Source organism: Panthera pardus, unplaced genomic scaffold, assembly GCF_024362965.1.
Source record: "Panthera pardus isolate Hobbes unplaced genomic scaffold, ASM2436296v1 HiC_scaffold_22, whole genome shotgun sequence".
Taxonomy (NCBI): domain Eukaryota; kingdom Metazoa; phylum Chordata; class Mammalia; order Carnivora; family Felidae; genus Panthera; species Panthera pardus.
This window is the reverse complement of record NW_026526788.1, coordinates 16,409,190-16,430,843: the sequence shown is the minus strand read 5'-3', so window position 1 is coordinate 16,430,843 and position 21,654 is coordinate 16,409,190. Positions and strand designations below refer to the sequence as shown.

Below are 21,654 nucleotides of genomic sequence, written 5' to 3'. Positions count from 1 at the left end.
CTGTCTCTTTCAAAAATGAACAAATAAACACTTTAAAAACATCCTATAGCCATTCACTTAATCCTCAAAACAAACATACAAAGTAGATATCATTTTGTCTTCATGTTAATGATGAGGCGAGTAAGATAGAGATGCTTTCTCATTTGCTCAAAATCATGTAATCGGTGAGTTTAAGAACTTGCATTTACGAAGAACCCACTGCTCTTTCGTGTGCTAGCATTGGCCAGTCGTAAGCATGAACTGTTGTGATATCTAATATCAGGCTCTCCTAGGCCTGGCATTTACAAAAGTAGAGGCTGAGTCTGTTGCCAGTAAGGGGGAAAAATGTGTGAGAGCCAGGTAATAAGAAAGTGCCTCTTTTTGTCTGTCTGTTTTAGGTAAGGAAACAGAATAACTTCCTTTCTAAAATGTGCATGTTCCAGTGCACTGACCTTTGAAATTTAAGCACTACGCATCCTATGAGTAAAAGAAAAAAAACGGGCTTGAACTTTTCATACAAGTTTAAAGTAAATTATGTATATCTATATATGCTATTATGCAAATAAACTATAACACACACAAATAAAACAGAAACATAGATGAAATAAACTGCATGTAAAGGCAGAATTAAAGTATTTCCTTGGCACATTCTGATGAACTTTACCGCTAGTCATCTAGGGGAGAGAATCCTGGACAGGTCTGGTTGACTGAAGGCCCTTGGGGTACAGGGTAGCGGGCCAGAAGCACCTAGTTATGAAGGTTGAGCAATTATCTAGACGACTGGGCAATCCCTCATGGAAATTTGGATTTCTACAATATTCTGGAAACTCGGAAGGCCTGGCAACACTGTACCAGCTGACCTCTGCAGGCAAACCCTGAGACTCCCAGTTTATCACAGCCTCACCGTCCCTGGTGTCCCTTTAGCCTAATTCACTCTCTGCTTTGGTCTTCTTGTCCCCCGTAGGCATCTGAATGTAACGCCTTTGAATCAACGAGACAGGGTTCCTATCCCTGTTCTTCCCTGATCTATACCCAGAGTCACGTTGAACAAGCCCGCATCAATGATTTTTTTCAATTTACACGGAAGCTTAGCACATCATTCTTTCAATAAGTTTTTTTTTTTTTTTTTGGTGTGCTCACTGGCCACTAATATTTCACCTGGTGTCTTTACTTCCTGGAGATTGCAAAGAAAAGCAAAGGGATTGAAATGAAATTCATCCAAGTGCTTTGGAAGACAGATGTGGTAGAAATGGATGGTGTTCCCTTGTCTTACTTGGCACAGTCAGTCCCTTATTGCTCTGCCAGGAAGCAATTAGAATTGTAATAATGTGTTTTTCTATTTAATTATATAAGACAAATGCCCATTGAAATGTTCACGTAGGATACTAACAACTAGTCTGCCAGCTGAAATCATCATGAAACAACGTACACGCTATCACTGACCTATGCTATGGCTACGATAAATGTAATAACTTCATAGTTGATTCACTCATAGGGTCTCCATTTTTAAAAAGGCGATGTCATCAGTATGTTAACTTCTTAACTTCCTTGCTTACAGAGTAACAAAATATTTCTTTCCTTAGAGATCACTTGTGTGTAAATTCATGTGGGTAAAGAGTTGCTGGGCATTGAGCGAGTGTGTTATTTTTTAGTGGATGGTGTGGCGCAGGTGATTACCTATGAAGTCATTGAGGCTTTTCTGTACTGTCACAGTCGTGTGTATAAATCCTATAATAGTCTAATGAACGTGTCACCTGTTTCCTTCCCCTTCCTGTGATTTCAGACCAGCCTTGAGCAGAATTTGACAGAAGATGTTACAACGGTTTTACCTCTGGAAATGCTTAGCTTCGGGGATCATCCTGGGAACGCTGTCTGCAGTCTGCTTCGGCCAGTACGATGATGGTAAGTCTGCTCTTAGTCTGACTTTGAGAGTTAGCCAGGGTTTCTGTAATTAAGTGGTAAAGGAAGCACAGCACAGAAATGAATAATGCTAATGTGTAGTTCGTTGTTAGAGGTTAGTAGCTGTTTGCAATAATTTACCTTAATTAAAATAGTTCTGCAAAAGTGGCATCCGATGTACTTCGTTTCTTAACAAGGATTGCAGTGTGGTGGAAAATCCAGAGCGAGGCCTCCGTTTGAACACTTATTAATTATCCCTGAGCAAATGTGTAATTGCTGTGGAAAACAACAACATTAGATGCTATTTACTAACCCTTGAATTGACACAATGAATGGACTCCGATAAAATTTAAGACTGTAAAGTGTACCAAAATTTCCTGTGAGGAAAGATCTCTCTGAAGGAGTCAAAAGTAGGTGCTCTAAGTGATTTTACTGTTAGCACTTTCATTGGGTATGGCATTATTTCATCCACCGCTATTTAATTTGGAAAGAGGAAAACAGTGTAAAAGACTTGACGTTAGAGTTTGTGAGTTCCTTCCTAATACTCAGCCAGTCACTTTAGAAAGAGATGTTGGTCATCAAAGTCCCTCAGGGGACCATTTAACACGTTCCATGTGCAGAACCTGAAATGTGCGTGTCTCAGATATTTTAATAGTGGGGAGATCTGTGTTTGGATACCTCATAATGAAAATTAGGATATGTATAATACTTTAATAGATGGAAGAAATGGACAAATTCCTCCACTCTAGGAAGCTGAGTTTAGTTTTCTTTTTCCTTTTCATTGTTTTTACTTGATATTGTTTAGCATTCAGGGTCCACAGGCACCAGCCGGCTCTTCCCCCCCTGCCGCTCTGTTATGTGGCCACACTGAGTAGCGGCAAAGAATGGCATTATTAGTATTTTTATGCTTTGCTTGGCTAAACTGAATGATCTGAAGATAGATGAACTGATTTGACTTTATCTCAAACAGTATTCAAATTGTACGTGTATTACGGCATTCTTAGTCATTCATGGTTAGAAAAATATGACTCTTTTCAGACTTGGAGAATAATTTTCAAGAACAATTATTTTCGTAAATCAATAGCCTGATTCCTTGAAAAGTTTTGCTAATTGGTCACCATTTACTTTAAGTGTGCCTGAACCCAGTGTTTCTGTTGTTGCCATTTATTGCGATGGTAAATCTCCATTTCAAAGAAAATTTAAATGTTGAGATAAATAAATAATGTAACAGCTACTTTGAAGCAATAGTTAGATAGATAGATCGATAGATAGATAGACAGACATGAATGAACCTTGGAAGAGCATGACTTTCTATTAAAAGGAAGTATTTTAAATTTGCCCTGGGGAATAAGTGACAAATGAGTGTATTGATAGTTCTTGGCACCATAAGGCTTTCTATTTTTATTCATATTTGGCCTTCACACTGAGCAGGGGAGGGTTCACCATCATTGCTGACATTAGACATTTGCAAGCCCTGTACTTTTAAGCAATGTTAATTTAGGTTATCAGAGGAAATGACTCCATGTTTAGCCCATAATGCCGTAGATCGGTTTCCTTAATAAGCTCATTATAGCTCTTGCTCTTTCTAAATGTGCTCACATAGCCTCCAAAATAAGATTACCAGGTAACTGCTGGCCCAGGTGGTCTCCCGTCTGGAGCAGGGAGCTTCACACCTGCCACGTGGCAGGGCCAGGGTGCTGCCGGGCTGTGGAGGGGTGGCCCCCTGCAGCCCTAGAGACCTGCTCAGCCCTCCTCCTTGAGGTAACTGACTCATTGTCAGCAAGGCTGCAGGGGTTTGACCTTGGCAGAGACATATGCTCTGTAGTGTTTTGTGGAGACCTCTTCACCTTATGTGCATTCTAGCATCCCTTCCAAACTGGCCTCCTCCAGGGAGCCCCCGTGGTCCTACCACATCCAGGGGTACCTGAGCAACCCCCCACCCAGGTCTTTACTTCTCTCTGAACTTCCGCAATTAGGGTCTCTTGGCAATCACTTTTATCCAGTTGTTCAGTTATGTGTGACTGAAAATGGTTCTTATAGTGGCTGTTTTTTTTTTTTTAAATCTATGTGAAATCGTGAGCCCATGCTGTGAAGGAATGAATCAGAACTCGGCAGTGTATGACTATCGCACGAAATAACCCTAAACTGGAATATGCCATGAGAATCTCTTGAAGCGATTTTTTTTTAAATCCAAATGCTGGGGGATGGGGGTATGTAGGATCAGATGGAAGGAAGAAGATGGTGAGGTCATAAACATGCTGACAGCCTGTGAGAAATTAAAACTGGAAAGAACTCTTTGCCACAGCTGATGATCTGCTGGTTGGATTAGCCCATTGTGAGAGTTGGCGACTGACTGCATACATGGCTTGGAGCTTCAGATAGAGAAAAATAAAGGAGAAAAAAAATGTAAACTACTTTGAAGCTATTAGGATAACAGTCTATTAGGATAAATGTCTAGATTTTTCTTGTATGAAATAATAGAACTCTTCTGGCTTGTATTTAAGAACAGTCTCCGATGCTTTTCTGTATATTTCCTTACTTAGCCATAAGGGAATTATCCTGAAATAAAGTATTCTAGGATTAGCCAAATGTGTGGAACTGCTTTTAAGGAAAATATATTATCTAATTATTATTTAAAATACTTTAAACAAAGTTTTTAGTTGAAAACTTTGGCAAAGTTTTGAGACTTTTCATATTCTCCTTTCAAATGGCTGAGAGAAGTTTTTAAGGTCAGTAATAAAATTTGTAGATGGCCTGTTCCATAAGGGATATTTCATTTGGTTGATGACTACATCTAAGCAAGCATTAATAACATAAGTGGGATTGATTGTATTATATTAAATTTTAAAAGTAAGATTTTAGCTAACTGATAGAAAATAAAAGAACATGATCCATTTTTAGTTGATGGTCTCTTTCTACCCTTAAGACAGCGTTGGGATTGCTATTTTAGCTGTATTGTAATTCATTACCAGTAGTGACCAATTTATTTGACTGGGAACATGTGCCCTGATCCCCACTGACTTTGGGGGTGCTGGGGTGGAGGAACCACCGAGGAGCAGAGGAAGCAGGGCCATCTGGTAAGCGGTGTGCACTGTGGGGAAACAGATACACGAACGATGTCCCCCGTTCTAACACACAGGGACACCAATAAGGCAACTTGTGCACAGGCTTGGTTTGTTTTGTTTTGATTTCTTTCGAGTTCATGAAGGAATCATGAAAGGGAAAGAGAGAGAGCCAGAATGGGAAAATGACATGTGGGTAGTGAATATGTTTTTTTTTATTATTTCCTCTGTATTTTCAAATTGTCCATATTAAGTATGTACTATTGCCATAATCAGATAGGAAAACAATTAAAAAAAACTATATACTGTAACATCATGGCTAAGTTTGAACCAAAGTGTTAGAGGAGTTTTAGAAGTGTGTGTGTGTGTGTGTGTGTGTCTGTGGGAGAGGAGAGGAGAGGAGGGGAGGGGAGGGGAGGGGAGGAGAGGGGAGGGGAGGGGAGGAGAGGGGAGGAGAGGGGAGGAGAGGAGAGGGAGATTCTCTAAGTGTGATCCCACTGTGAAAGCTGGCTGGACTTTATTAAAGAAAAGGTTCATTCCCCCTGGCTGTGCAAGCATTCGGCCTGGAGGCCAAGCATCCTCTGTGCTGACTTTGAGCTCTTACACCGATTCACACGTGTGTGTGAGTGAGGGGGACCACTGTGTAGCACAAGCAGAACAACTACATGAAGGGGCTCTGTTTAAAAGCCCGTCACGAGCTGGACCCGTTCCCTTATAAATGGCAATAACTCTTGAAACTCAGTTTTGAAGTGTAGCATAGCACCTGGTATATGGCTCATGGCCAATAAACTGTTTACCTTTATTGCCATGGTTACTTCTCATCACTTAGAAATAATTATACTTCTATTTTTATAAATGTACATATTTGTTTATAAAGAATTACTTTGTGTCCCTGTGCTTGTATGTGTGTTTTTTTATGTCCCCCCAAATTTACCAGATACCTTGAAGACTTTGTTAAATGACACTTTCTCCTGAAAAGTGTTACTGATTGCATTATCTCCCCGGAGAGCTGACTGATTCCCCTGAAACTGTAGGTGAAGTTTGAGGAACATTTCCAGCTTCATTTTCATGCTTGCTGTTAGGTAATCCATGCAAGGTCAGCGAAGGGTAGACCGTCACTCAACGAAGACTGTAACTGTCTGACGTCTGATGCTAAAGCCTGGAAACTTCTTTTTTATCGGTGCGTCCAGAGGTCATGAAGCAGTGTGACCCTGGCTTATGCTAATTAACCTGAGAAGAGAATGGGCCACCAATGACATTGCTGATAATGGAATTATAAGGAGATTCTAACTATCCAGTGAGCTGAGCTGAAACCCTTGGGTTTCCAAGCAGGATGTATCCCCACTTGGGGTGCCTTGAGGAGAGGTGGTTAAATAAATTTCATGGCTCTGTGACAGGAGTAACATGGTTTTAATGGTTCGTATTCCCAGACTTTTCTAGACTGTCATGTAGGGCAATGCTATAGCACTCTGTCTACCTCATGTGTTCCTCTGCTTTCTATTCATGGGACTCTCATCATCTCCCCAGGATCATGCTGGAAACGTTTCCAAACTCCTGTGTCCTTTGAGTTTGCTGTTGCTAAGTGGAATGCCCATTATCTCTTCTTAACAACCTTATCTTTCTGGAAGTGGTACAAGGCAACAGTTTCCCTTGTCTCTTTCAGTTATAATCAAATTAAACTCAAGGTGATTACTGAAGACTCTAAGTAATTTTCAGTGAACTGGGTGGTCTGAAACATCATCCTTCACTTAAATATGATTTCTTTTTTTAGATTTTTTTTGTAATGTTAATTTATTTTTGAGAGACAGAGAGAAACAAAGCATGAGTGGGGGAGGGTCAGAGAGAGAAGGAGACACAGAATCCGAAGCAGACTCCAGGCTCTGAGTCGTCAGCACAGAGCCCATTGTGGGGCTGGAACCCATGAACCGTGAGGTCATGACCTGAGCCAAAGTCAGCGCTCAACCAATTGAGCCACCCAGGCGCCCCTAAATATGATGTCGTTCATAGAGAGAAATTGAGCAAATATATTTGTACACCCATGCGCATCTACTCATACGCATACACCTACACACATAGCACACAGATGTCACTTTAGACAAAAATGAAACCATTAAAGCATATATTGTGATGCAAGTTTTTGCCTGAACATGTTGTGAACATCTCTTTCCGGTCTCCCCTTTAATTTCTTCCTCTTACAGAGACTATTTACATTATGAGATGAAAGCTTAGCTGTGTCCTTTCTTGATGTTGTACCCACACTGCATTTCTTGTCTCCTCTTTTCTGAAGATGAGTGATCTTGTGGGTCCTTGTTAAACACGCCCCCCATGGAACTAGTTTTAAACATTTGGAAATACACACCTTTTTAGGTTGTTTGTTTCAGCAACAGTTTTCTAGTCAACAGGTTCAGAAATACAAACTCAGTGCCTTCTCTGAGCTCTGACCTTGTGTCTAGAAGGATTACTTCTGTGGCTTTTGTGTATTCTAGTAATCGGCTCACTTAAAGTCCATCTGTGTATGTATTCTGGATGGCCAGAGAGCTGAAGAGCCAGGAAGAAAACCTCTGACAAACAGAAGACCAATTGTTGTACTTAGAAGATTCTCTTTTTGCTTGCCTACGTGCATGCGCGCTCTCTCTCTCTCTCTCTCTCTCTCTCTCTCTCTCTATCTCTGTGTCTCTCTCTCTATCTCTGTGTCTCTCTCTCTATCTCTGTCTCTCTCTCTCTCTCTCTCTCACTCTCTCTCACTCTCTCTCTCTCACTCTCTCTCACTCCCTCTCACTCTCTCTCTCTCTCTCTCTCTCACACACACACACACACACACACACACACACACACGTTATTTCCAATATAACTTGGATTAACTAAGTATGGATACTTCAGACACCCCGTTTGTCCAGTCTAGATGGGAAAAGAAGTGAAGGGTCTAATTCAGTGTTCAGACGATGCTGACAAAATTCACGGTACCTGGCCAGGTGCATGCTTCCCTCTGTGGTTCTAACCACCTGAAAATGTTCAACCCACTGAGAAATAGAATACTCATCTCCTAATGGTGTGAAAAGGCAGAACTCATTTTATATATCCCCAATGGAAACTGAGATTGAGCAAAAATGTCATCATAGTCTTGCCGGGCTCCCAATCATCGGCGACTCACACAGCTCGTGACAAAATGGTTCTGTTCGTTGCGTCTTTTCCTGTGGCGTCTCTATGCCTGTTACCACCACTTCCGCCCCAATTCCCTTAAGCTCCTCAATTAGCTTTTTCTCACAACTCTACTAAAACTGTACCCTCTAAAGCCTCCAATGACTACTTTCTTGGACAGATCCTATCATTTTCTAGCATTTCAGCAAGCGGCACTATTGATCTACCTTTCTTGCAGCTTGGTTTTTCTCAAGGATTCTGACTTTTTCTGATTGTCTATATATCAGACTTCTCCATCTTCCTGATGAATATTCTACCTCTTTCTTTTTGAAATTGAAATTGCCCCACTCTTGTTTATTTCCATAAGGAGCTATATTTTTTAAGAAACAAATTTTGATATTTTTTGACAGGTTGGTCATTTTCTGCCCCAATTTCCCTCCCATGGTGTGTTCCTCTCACTGCATACCATCTATGCGCACCGTCACTTTTCCTGCAGTCCACACATTCAGATTCACTTATTTAGTTAACATTTTATTTAAATTTTCTTCTTTAACATTTCTTTATTATTGAGAGACAGAGAGACACAGAGCATGAGCAGTGGAGGGGTAGAGACAGAGGGAGACACAGAATCCGAAGTAGGCTCCAGGCTCTGAGCTGTCAGCACAGAGCCCGCCGTGGGGCTCAAACCCACAAATTGTGAGATCATGACCTGAACCGAAGTCGGTCTCTTACCCAACTGAGCCACCCAGGCACCCCTTAGCTAACATTTTATTGCATATCAACTCTAGGAAAGACACTAGGGCATCAAAACTGAGACAGTCTCTTCATCTAGCAATGACAGAGATACTCAATACACTGTGAAGTATATCATAATAGAATTGTGTGCAGTGTTTTGGGAGAACACAAATGGAAAATCTAAAAGATTTGGAGTAGGTACAGTAAGAAACTGTTTGCAGGACAAAACCTGAGTTTTCAAGTGAAGGAACTTAAGGAACATATGGACTTCCAGAAAAACCGTGTAGAACACTGAGTTGGAGTTCTGGTTTCAGATGTATACACATATCTCCACAAAACACCAAGGATTGTGCGTGCTGTTCTCTGGCCTCATTCAGGAAATGTTAGGTATTAAAGTATCTGAAGGCAACAAAATAGCACGTGCTCGTTTGTGATCATGAGCTGTCCAAGCCTCATTTATAAGTTCATCCCCTTCATGGAACCCCAGCAAACCACATCCCTCTGTCTGTTTTTGTTTCAATGTGTGTGTTGTGTGTGTGAGAGAGAGACCTACGGAGAGAGAGAGACAAATAGAGACAGAGACAGAGAAGAGAGAGACATCCCTGGAAGCAATTTCTCGAGTGTTTGCAGTGCTCAGTTTTTGTAATTGATTGTATCTAATGCCTTCTCATAAACTATAAACAAGTGTCCCTACATATCATATATGCATCATTCCTACATGATCAGCAAGTTCTTCTAAATCAGGAGTCATAGTGTCACTCTATAAACAGCATCTCTTAATAATAGCCACTAACATTTATTTACCATCTACTAACCAAACCCTCCATAGACATATTATTATTTCATTTTCACAGGAGCTCCATGAAGTCCTGGAGATGATATTAATCACCACATACCATTTCACTACAATTTCACCTCCTTCCTAGACCAGAAAACCATAGAGGCACAGAGAGGCGGAGTTGGTCTCCCCAGGTGCCATACCTGGAAGGTGACAAAGCCAAAACCAGACCTGTTATCTGAGCTCCACGTGCAAAAACCACCTGCTGGGCGTCAAAATCTAGTCTTCCCCCTCCTGACTTTATTCAAATTATCTTTGTTCCTTGGTAGTAACCCATTCATTGTTTTTTGGTGTTGCTACTAATGACACTTAATCAAAATTAAATGTGGAGAAGTTAGTCAAAGGGTAGAAACTTCCAGTTATAGAAGAATAAGTTCTGGGGTGATGATAGTTAATAATACTGCACTGTGTTCTTAAAATTTGCTGAAAGAGTAGATATTGGGTGGTCTCACCACAGCAAAGTACACACAAGCATGCACACATACATACATACACAGCAAAGTAAATACATAAATACATAAGTAAGACAACTATGCAGGATGAAATTGTGTTAATTTGGTTGACTATAGTTATCATTTTGCAATGCTTAAGTATCAAGGCATAGCACTCTATACCTTAAATATGTACAGTTGTTGTAAATTATAGCTCAGTCAAGCTGGAAAATGTCTGTCTTCCCCCTTTATATTCTAACACATCATATGATGTTTGTTTTATGTTTAGATTATGAATTGCTGAAGACAGAGACTGTCTCATTTGTTTTCCTCAGCCCTTGATGGAATGACCCAATTAGTGGTTATTGAAATAAGTAAGCATTGAATTAAAAAAAAATTGAGAGATGAAGTACCTCTTTTGACAAAATAGGGCACGCCGGTGAGGTTTGAGAATACTGACTGAGTTCAAACCACAGTTGAGAAATGCACTTGGTGAGGGTTTGATGTCTATGGCGGGGCTCAGCATTGACATGGGGACACAATCACTGAACATCCGTGTACCGAGATGCTGCACGGAGCTACTCTTTTGCATCGTGTTGGGAAAATGGCTTAGGTGAGCTATAACTACACACAGATACGTCGTGTTTTAGAGATTCCGCTGGCGTTTATCCCATCGTGGCGTGCCATTTAGAAAAGTCTGTGGAAACATCAGACCGAACCCATCTTTCCTCAGGTGTGCTTCCTGCCTTTTTTTATCTGATCATCAGCTGCCATTCTGGGCATTTGTTCACGAGGTTGGCGGCTCACACAGTGGTGTTTATTCCTAGATCAGTAGCCCCGTTCTCACCACTAATCTTTCCTCCTCGTGGAAGCCTCGACACCGCCCCTCAGGGCCACTCAATTAGACTGTTCAGCGAGGACTGTCCAACTACTCTGAGTTTATTAAGTGTCTCTAGTGAACAGTCGGAATACTGATGAGAGCTGTTCAGACTGAGCCTGAGACCTTGTGTGAAGAGGGAGTGCCAGCCCCCTCGTCCAAAGTGTGTGGCTCCATCCCAGGTGTGGCCGTAGCTGGTCCAGTGGGTCTGTGGGATGTACTTCCGGTAATGTCTCTACAGGGAAAGGAACGCAGCCCTTCAAGGAAACGTCAGCAGTGCACTGTGTCCTTTATTTCCCTTCATTCATTCATCTCTTCAGGTGTAACCAGCATGTGCAGCGCCTGTTACGTGCACAGCAGTTTTCTGATAATTGTAGCTGTGTGGTTTCTGTGTGCCAGCCACCCAACACACGCTACGCACTCTCCTCTGCTCACACTGCATATTTATTTACCCATAATCCGCATAATGTGTGTGTATGTATACATCTTTCTGAATAGGAGGGCATGCTATGGGAAAACAATCTCTGGGAAGAGCCAGATTTCTAGGACAGCAGGAAGCAAACAGGAGTGTTCAGCTGAGTATATATTCTCTTGTTTAATTTATTTAACCTTCACTAAAGTCCCATGGGATAAATTCTCTTATTAGTCCTGTTTCCCAGATGTGAAAATTGAGGCTTTAAAGATACCAAGCTGTCTTGGTTCAGAGTGCCACGATCGTCCTTCAGGCAGCCTGGCTTATGCTGCCACAGTCGTAACTACTATATTTCATGGTTTTAGTACAGAGGGTTAGAGGACTCATGGAAGTTAAACAGTGTGGACCCTGATCCTTCTTGGATCCTTGGAGAATGATGGGGCCATGATCAACCCCTGTTGTCCATTTAGTCAACATATATGTATAACATCTATCATGTGCCAGCTTCTTGCTAAGTTCTGGGGATACAAATATCAATAAGGTACATTTTTGACCTCATGAATGCTACAGCCTAGTTCGTATGAAACATCCGTGCAAGGGACAAACAGATTACACATATTAATCAATATACTGTACATTGTGAAGGCTGGAGTTAAAAGGATGACACGGTGCCTGGGTGGCTCAGTCAGTTAAGTGTCTGCCTCTTGATTTCGGCCCAGGTCATGATCTCACCATTTGTGAGTTTGAGCCCCGTATCAGGTTCTACACTGACCTCACAGAGCCTGCTTGGGATTCTTTATGTCCTCTCTCTCTGCCTCTCCCCAGCTCATGCTCTCTATCTCTAACTGTCTCTGTCTGTCTCTGTCTTTCTGTCTCTCTGTCTCAAAATAATAAACTTAAAAATAAAAGGATGGCATTCTTACAAGTGTGTTCCAAGTCTGTGCTAGCTGTAGCTAGCCCTAGAAAGATTTTAGGATGAGATAGTTTAAGTTACTTGGAAACTGAGTGACGGGATGCATTAGATCCAAACCTGCTATATTAAGCATTCATGTGTGCAAAGCCAAAGGGAACATGGGAGGATTAACAGATGATACCCATTGGTGGTGTGTGGATATGGAAGATTATCGGTGGCACAGTAGTTGAAGCATGAGCTTTGGAGTCACATAGACCTTCTTCAAATCCTGGCACAATCAATGGATGAATTTTGATGAGTTATATAATCTCACTAAGACTCAGATCTCCATTCGTTAAACAAGGGTAATAGCAGCTCTGATTAGATTGCTGTTAGGATTAGCTGATGTGCACGAAAACTGCTTTCTATGCTTCCTAGCATATCGGCAATGATTAATACATGCGTTTTAGTATATTATAATAATTATTACTATTTTCAAATTAAAAGTAAGGTCAACTCAATGTTTCCTCATCATTACTCAGTATTTATTTAGGTTCCCTTGGCCTGAAAACATTTACACACACACACACTCACCTGCTACATCTTAAATGGACCGTACCTTTCTTAGAGCAATCAGTTGCCTTCTGCATCCTTTTTTTCTGGGAACCATAATTCTCTGCATGATTTTCTGCTCATCGAGCCTGGCATTTCTGAGCTGCACTGTTAAGGCGTCTGGTGTAGAGTAGAAACTCGGTAACCACTTGGTTGTCTGTACCCTTTCCACATTTTTCTTTCATGTTCTTTACCTCCTTCACCTCTTTGTCAGTTTTGATTAGTTCCTTTTACATGCAGGACTTTCCTTTAGTTCCTTCCTACTACCCTTTCTTCACTCAGGCAGATGTTTCTCTTATCACTTTCTTCTCATTTTTTCCTCACAGTTCATGCAACCCTCTCTCGCTTCCTTATTTCTTCTTTTTCCTGTTTCTTTGTCTTGTCTCTCTGTTTCTCTCTCTCTCTCTCTCTCGTACACAGCACCTGGTCTACTCTTGTCACCTTCCTCTCTTTAGATCATTTAAATCCTAGAAAGTACAACAAGCATTTTCCTGGCTCCAGTCACTCCAAGCTTTTAACCGTTTGGTCAACATTAAAAAAAAGCAGTCTTAACTGGACTTTTAATCTCATTTGTTACAGAAAGGAATTAGGATAGCATTTTAGAAAAAAAATTCCCAGAGTACACGTACACTTCAAAACCTCTAAAGCTTCCTTCTGTTATCAGATGAGCACTTCAGAGGAGATGCCGTCTGATTTCCTTCCCCCAAGATAATGAAGTTTGAAAACATTTTCAATTTAATCTCTAAATTTGTAAGATTTAAATCCAAACTAGGACCGTTGCCAAATAGCACCTGTTAAATTATCAGTTCCATGGGAGTTCATTTAAATATGGAAAGTGAGATATATTCTCAGGAAAAAACAGAACCTAGAAGGACAGCTGCCCAGTGACCTGAGGCCACTGGACCAGAGCCAGTGCAGGCGGCCTGCATCGGTCACGGGCGCTCCCTGCCTCCATCAGACCTGACACGAGCAGGCCCTTTTTTTCAAACCATTTAATGTGGCTTTGGGAGCAGACATCCACAAATGTGACATCTGAAGACAGGCGTGATGTATTTCTGTGTGTTGTACGATACCAGCCGCTCCATTCCATAGCATAAACAAAAAATACACAGACTAACGTACCTATTAAAAATCATATGAAAATCAGCTTCCATGTACTGCAACTTCTTGAAGAGTTTTCCAAGTTCAGTGCTCATGCTGATGTTAAAAGACAGTATTATGCAAACAGCCTTGCCAAGAAACTCTTTAATTCTGGATTTTCCACCAGCCCCATCCCTTCACTAGAGATTACTGGAAGGAACAACTGACCAGTGATGGGACTGCTAATAAGAATAACTAGAAACTTCTAAAGAAGCACTTTAAAAACAGAAGAGATTCAACCATGTCCCCCAACATAGGGAAGTGTCAAATGGCAATATTCCTTGTTGACCTTGGACAATGCCCTCCAGTAGGAAATGCTGCAATTTAAGATTGCTGACATCTTTTGGTAGAGCAAATAAGTAATGAATAGATTGTTAAAAAAAAAAAAAAAACAGTGACTTACACTATAAAAAAACATATTCAGTAAGCGTTGGATACAATTGAATCTCATTCAGAGTTTTATGCTTATGGGATTCATATGGCCATATTTAACTTTTTTTGGCTCAGTTCAAGTTTAATAGAAACAACAAAAGATGGCAAGGGAAGCCCGCTCCTGGACACAGCAGTTGGCTTGCCCCACAACACAGCTCAGGCCATTCTGTCCAGAGGAAGAAAGGCTGGTGTCCCCAGTCCCTGCGGGAAGGGCCTGTCCTGTCCCATTCCACATCTGCACCTAAAGTTTTGTGTTTTAAGTATGACAATTGTACAAAACAGATTTTGTTTTCATGGCTGCCTACCGCAGCAAGGCCCTAAAATGGCTCTGTGCTCACTTCTGCTTAGAGAATTATTCCTTGCTCTTCTGGATATCAGGCTTGATGGAGTCACGGCCAGGCTTCCAGCCAGCTGGGCACACTTCCTGTGCCTGGCAGTAAGCTGGAAGGCCTGAACTAGTCTGAGAGTCTCATCCACAGAGCAGCCAACAGGCAGGTCATTCACAGTCATCTGCCCAAAGGCAGTTCCATCATCAGTGATAGAGGCCCCTGCATGAGATGCCCTCATCAGCCTTTAAGACTCCATTCTCCTGAGTGATGGTTCACTTGGGGTCTGATACCAGGGGAACAATGATGGGTCCCAGTGCTCTTTGTTTCTCGGGTGTGTTTATCCATGCCAGGTGACAGAAATGGGAGTCTGCAGGAGAACTTGGCAGTTGACTTTTTAAAATTCTCCTGCCCTGGATCACCTGGGTGGCTCAGTTGGTTAAGCATCCAACTTCAGCTCAGGTCATGATCTCACAGTTCATGAGTTCGGGCCCCATGTCAGGCTCTGTCCTTACAGCTCAGAGCCTGGAGCCTGCTTTGGATTCTGTGTCTCCCTCTCTCTCTGCCCCTCCCCTGCTCATACTCTGTCTCTCTCTACCTCTCAATAAAAGGAATAAACATTATTTTTTTTAAATTCTCCTGCCCTGTCACTGAGAGCAGTGATCTCCATCGGGCACACAAAGGTTAGGTCAAGAGCGTAGAAGGGTACAGTATATTTTCCTTTGTAGTCAAGGGGGCTGATGTCTGAACTGGCCATCTGGCATAATGGTCATGGCTTTGATGTTGGGGGGCAGGATGCTTAATTTCAGCCTTTCCTAAAGACATCTTGCTGTCAGCAGCTCTGAGAGATAACACAGCAAAAAGCAGTCTGGAAGAAGACCCCTACACCCATTTTTAAATGCATTTTTTGAATCTATACCAAATTACAAAGACATATTGCTCTAAGAGGGAACAGAAAGCCTGTACATATGAATGAATGAATGAATGAATGAATGAATGAATGAATGAATATTTCACTTCCTTTAATGAAGGATATGTAGGAGCAAGTGAATTTTGAAAGTATGCCCAAAGAGAAAATTGTATTCTAACTTCGGAAATTCTCAAAATAGGCTCTTCTCAATATGCTGTATGTATGACAAGTTTGGCAACACTTTTATTTCAATACATTAGCCAATTATACTGATGAATTGGATTGGATTGTAGAATTTCATTGTATAAAACTAGAAAAAAGGAAATTACTGGTACTTCTGAAATACATTTCTTAAGTATTTTTTGAAATTTCTTTCAGGTTTGAGGTTTGGAAATCATTTTAAAAAGTATGATATAAAGTTATTTGAAGAGATGCTCTTAAAGTAAATTAAAAAAAAACTTATGTTAGAATAGGTTTATCAAACTTTATCATCAGTCTTCCTCCTTCACTTTGGAAGATAAACAGATACTTACAAGGAATAAACATGGGTCAAAGTCACTTTAGTAAAGACTGATACTTTTATAGAAAATATGTTTCGGGTATTTATTGGCAAATATGCACTTTTTCCTTTTTCCTTAGTTTCAATGGATTTTCTTTAAAATATACAGAAATAAGAACATGTGAAATGAAATGAACTGCTACCTCTAAACTGAGCCATTATGATTATTCTGGTTTAGGACATAATCGTTATTGCTTCAGAGAAATGAATTTTTCTATGAATCACTTCATCTCTGTTAGTGAATATTTTTTTAAGAATTCTTTAAATATCTGTTAGTGAATATGTAATATATATCTTGTGCTAATTACTTTCACTATTCTTTCATTTAATTATTTATTCACTCAATACAGTTTTATAGGATTGCTACTCTGTGCCAGGTTCTGTGGAGAGCACTGGGACAAAGAGTTTATTCCAGATGGAGAGAATAATATCCCCATCCCAATGGAGAGAGTAAGGCCCCATGATCAGAAGTAAGCATGGTGTGGCTAAGAGTCTGAATGAAGGCCTGTGTAAATCAGATGCTAATGAAACTGAGGAGATATGCAGGGACCAAGGTTGTTGATAGTCAAAGTGATAATAATTTTAGTTTTAATTGTAAGTGAAGCCATTGGAGTTTTAAAAGCAGGAGTGCAAGAAAATATGTGACAATAAAATCCCATTTGTTCTAAGACAGATCACTAGATACAGTGAAAGAATGGATTCCCGTAAAGATTGATGCAGGACTCACACAGGCAAGATACACACCCGTGACATAGTCTAACCAGGAGATGGTATGGAGGAGGAGGGTTGGGTCGAGAAGGAAACTGGATCTAGAGACTGGTGGAGAGATTAATACAAACACACACAATGCACACACATACACATACACATGTGATGTGTGATTTATTAAAAGCCAAGAGTGAGGGGAGTGAGGGGAGGCAAAGATATACGGAAGTATTCCCAGAGCTGGTCCATTCACTGAGATGGAAGCCCTAAAATGACCACAGATAGAGGAGCAATCATGAGTTTAGTTGTGGGTACATTGAGTTTGAAAGAGCAAGTAGTTAATTTAGAACGGTGTTAAAATTTTGCAAAAGTAATAATAAGTAATCCTCAATGCTTTGCTCTGATTTTTCTTAAAAAATCACCAATGGGGTGGGAAATTATCAGTTCTTACAATTATTCTGACTTTGTTTTTTGTTGAAAGAAATATATATTTAATTTTGATTCCTCTCTGGATCCTTGTGTACAATTCAATGAATTGTTTTTCTTTATAAGAATGTCTAATATACAATTGGTAAGGTAACAATTGTATATTGGATATTCCTACAAAGAATAATAAACATAATTTTTCTCTCAAGAAAGAAAAAGACATTGATATTTTGTGTTTAATTTGTTAAAATAATCATATAAAGCCAAAATGATAAAGAAATAAACGAACATCAATCTAGCATTCTGGAATGCAGGATTTTTCTCTAAAAATTTAGAGTTTGTAGGCCTTTTTTTTCCCTTTTAATATTATAAAATGAGTAAATTTAGAGCCCGCTTCAAGAAACACCTTTTAACTCTTAACCGGTTGACCAAATAAGATTTTAAGAATAACATCAAAGAAAATATGTATACTTTCTCATGGACTCAGTTTTTGAAGTTATGTTTGTCTGAATAAATCATATTATAAACTATGGAAATTGACAATAATTTTATGGGTGATGGGTATTGAAGAGGGCATCTTTTGGGATGAGCACTGGGTGTTGTATGGAAACCAGTTTGACAATAAATTTCATATATTAAAGATTTAAAAAATAAAATAAAATAACATAGCTAAAAAAATTTAAAAAATAAATAAAAAATTCAAAAAAAGAACAGAATTTTAAATTTTGTTGTAGCCCCTTTATGTAATACAAAAATTGAATTTGTAATTAATTAAAAAATATATATGTAAATTTTTTAAAGACTGTAAGTAAAATGGTCATGAATTATTTTCCATACCCATTGTAATTCAATATGAAAACATCAAAAATTACTATTTTGAAAGATTAAATGTAATACTCCCTAACAGTTTTTGTCCTCCTCAGGAGACAGGAGGGGTAAAGGACAGGGTTTTTGGTGTAGGGATACGAGTGTGAAGAAGGGAAGCGAGGCACCCTCCGAATCCCATTTGCCATCTCATTTTTCTCTTTTTCTCTGTTATTTTGTCTGGGTAAATTTTTACCTGAGAACTTTAGGATGTTAATTATCATTAAATGCCCTTACTGAATGTAACTAAATATACTCTAGATATATTAACAATGTGCAGAGATTCCTGGGACAGATTTCTTTCCCCATAGTACAAATTTGAATTTTGAAAAAAACAATCGTATTTGTAAGTCTGTCAATTATTTCGTAGACCATATCCTTCTTTTCAAAACATACTCAAGATTGCAATCAAAATAGAGTAAAATACATAGTTTCTCCCTGAATTTAGTACCCCATCCTAAGTGTCATAAATGCCTGTCTAAAACATATGGTCATAAAAGCTGAAAAGAATTCTTTTTTTCATAAAAGATCCCGAGTCCCCAGAGTTTAAGGAACTCTACTGTGTTATGAGAGGTACAAAATGTGACACAAGTGGGGGAATGAAGTAGTCTCCCCACTTCTGTGAAGAACTAGAATGACGTCAGAATATTAAGAATTTCTGTGCATAAGGTATCGCTTTGATCCTTGAAGAGTTTGCAAATTTGGGAACACCGAGACAAAATCTTAATATGGACATTGGTGACCCACTGTGCTTCCAATCACAGCATTGAGGTGATGCCTTCAAGTGACTTTGAGAGCAGAGATTCATACACGAGTCCACTTATATAAGACCATATTGCCAAAGGGATATCCAAAAATGACAGGGCTAAGATTTGAGAAGACAGAAACTTCAGCTATTCCACTAACAAGCTGGATGACCTTGAGAACATCACTTCCCCTATCTGGGACATAGTTTCCTCACCTGTTACATGAAGAGCTTAATTTAATGTAACCCTTTGGTAGGAGATTCTTAAAATAATCTAGTCAAATTGACCTGGACATTGTCCATGTAGAAGGTCCTCATGCTTCAAATGTTCAATAAAATAAAATATATCCTCTTCTGTCCATGGTACTGAATAGATGAGCTAACTATGTCCTGAAACTTGATTGTTTCAGTACCATAGTTATTGAATTCATGACACACACCAGACAATTCATTATCCCCTTGGGATAAACAAAACAATAGCTTTCCAAAGATTCCACATCCTAATTCACAGAACCTAGGAATATATTACATTACATGGCTAAGGGCAAATAAGATTTCAGATAAAACTAAGTTAGCTAATCACCTGACTTTCAAATAAAGAGATTATCATGGATTGTCCAGAGGACCCAATGTGATCATCAGGCTTCTTAAAAGTGAAAAACTGAAGCCATTTAATTCTGAGTGGGAGAGGAACGTGAGTGTGGAGGAAGTGACAGTGATGTGCTAGGAGAAGAGATTATCTGGCTGTTATTACCTTTAAAGATGGAGAAAAGACCATGAGCCAAGAGAAGTGGACAGCTTCTGGAAGCTAGGAAAGGCAAGAAAATGGATTCTGCTGTAGACCCCAGGAGAAGAACACATCCCTGTCCACACCTTTATCTTATGCCAGTGAGACTTGTGTCTCACGGAACTGTTGTTCTGAGCTACATAGTCAGTGGTGGTTTGTTACATCAGCCGTAGAAAAGTAACACATCCCTTAAAGATTTTATAGCATAGTTAGGGACGCAGACAAGAAACCTCATAAAGCTGTCAAAGTGGCATTCACAGAATTTTATGGGAAAACAAAATTGCTAACAAAACCATTCTGGAGTTAGCCTTGTTAAATTGTTTTTCTTAAAGAACAGTTGTAAGTTGTGCCTTGAACAGGACTAGGGTAAGCAGAGGCAGAGATTTGTGATAGAGGGAAGAGAACTGAACTCAAACAGAGGCAGTAGCAGATGCTATGACATGAAGGTGTGAAGGACGTTCGTATACCTGGAAGAATCACAGCTTACTGAAATCTGTTTACTTCTGTTTTACCACCGTATGTCAGTATTGCCACAGTTTTCCTTTACATGATTTCAGGTAAAACAACCAAATCTCAGCCCCGTTCCTAGGATTAGGAAGCAATAGGACTATACTTGCAGACTTCGTTTCTTATTCATAGTTATAAAATTAAAGCTTTTAAACTATCATATTGCATAGACTTGGGCCTCTTTGTATCTTTCTGCCATTCCAGTTATTAATTCTAGAAAGAGGAAAAGTGCTACCAGGCTGTGACCTGGTGCCCTTTCCACGGTCCTCCCATCCCTTGTGCTCATGTCACTTCTTTCTGTTCTACACATTTCAGAGACTTGATCTAAAGTCTTAAAGCACATTGAATTTTTCACACGTGTGGCTTCTTGAAAATATATTTGCTTAAGATAGCTTCATGGTTTGTCAATGCATGACGTTTATAAATTTCAGATCAGAGGGAAGATGTGATACCTCCAAATTCAACGCAATTTACTTGCATAGTATGCAGAGAACAGACACCACGGTCCATAGCAAGGTCTGCTTACAGGGTTGGCCCTTGTCTGGCATCTGCAAGAGAGATTGCATCCTGGAGCAGAGAGGAGGGGGTAGGGCACCACAGAGGTGCAGGTACGTGGTATTGGTATTATTGCTTGGGCAAGTAGGCAAGGGTCATTACGTCATATCAGTATGTACTTTTTAAGAAGAGCCCTGTTCATCTGGTAATGATTAGAGGGTATAATAAATTGCTTATGATTAGTCTAGTAAAGTATATTTAATATGTAATTAAAATGCTAACAATGGAAGAAAAGGCTTTGGAAACATTAGTATTTAATTCTGAGAATTACTGGATGAATGCTTTTTTAAATGTTTAGATTTTATTTATTTTTCTTAATGTTTTGTAACATTTATTCATTCTTTGAGAGACAGAGACAGAGCATGAGTGGGGGGAGGTGCAGACAGAGAAGGAGACACAGAATCTGAAAAGCAGGCTCCAGGCTCTGAGCTGTCAGCACAGAGGCCATGTGGGGCTTGAACTCACAAACTGTGAGATCATGACCTGAGCTAAAGTCTGACACCTACCCTACTGAGCCACCCAGGTGCCCCTGGACTCATGATTTTATACTGGTTAACTGTACTTCATCTCTCTAAGCTTTAGTTTCCTTCCTTCACAAATGCTGATCCTGAGTCTCTCGTAATGGTTTTGTGAGACAGGTTAGCCCTTAGACCAAGTAGCAAACATTTCTGGTTCTCCGAATAGGCATGTTATAGGATGGTACTTCTGCACGTGTTCTGCTCTTCTTTTTGTTTTCTTTGGTGATGTGCAGCCATGATACCTGTGATTACAGCAGTGAAATTACACAAATCAACTCTGAAACAAAAGTTTGAGATCCAGCTAC

At 39.9% G+C, this 21,654-nt stretch overlaps 1 protein-coding gene and 1 pseudogene across 16 annotated transcripts in view; one reads left to right on the top strand and one right to left on the bottom strand.

Moving 5' to 3' along the window:
* Nucleotides 1-21,654, top strand: part of PCDH15 (protocadherin related 15) — a 1,681,879-nt gene that overhangs the window by 890,551 nt on the left and 769,674 nt on the right. For all 16 annotated transcript variants that reach the window (XR_008425054.1, XR_008425055.1, XR_008425056.1 and 13 more), the window contains one exon: nt 1,763-1,881. Coding sequence is in view for 13 of the 16 variants with exons in the window: in XM_053910276.1 (XP_053766251.1) it covers nt 1,791-1,881 (91 nt within the window). In the remaining 3 variants the exon portion in view is untranslated. The remainder of the gene's footprint in view (nt 1-1,762; nt 1,882-21,654) is intronic.
* LOC109254928 (peroxiredoxin-1-like) lies at nt 14,782-15,598 on the bottom strand (annotated as a pseudogene).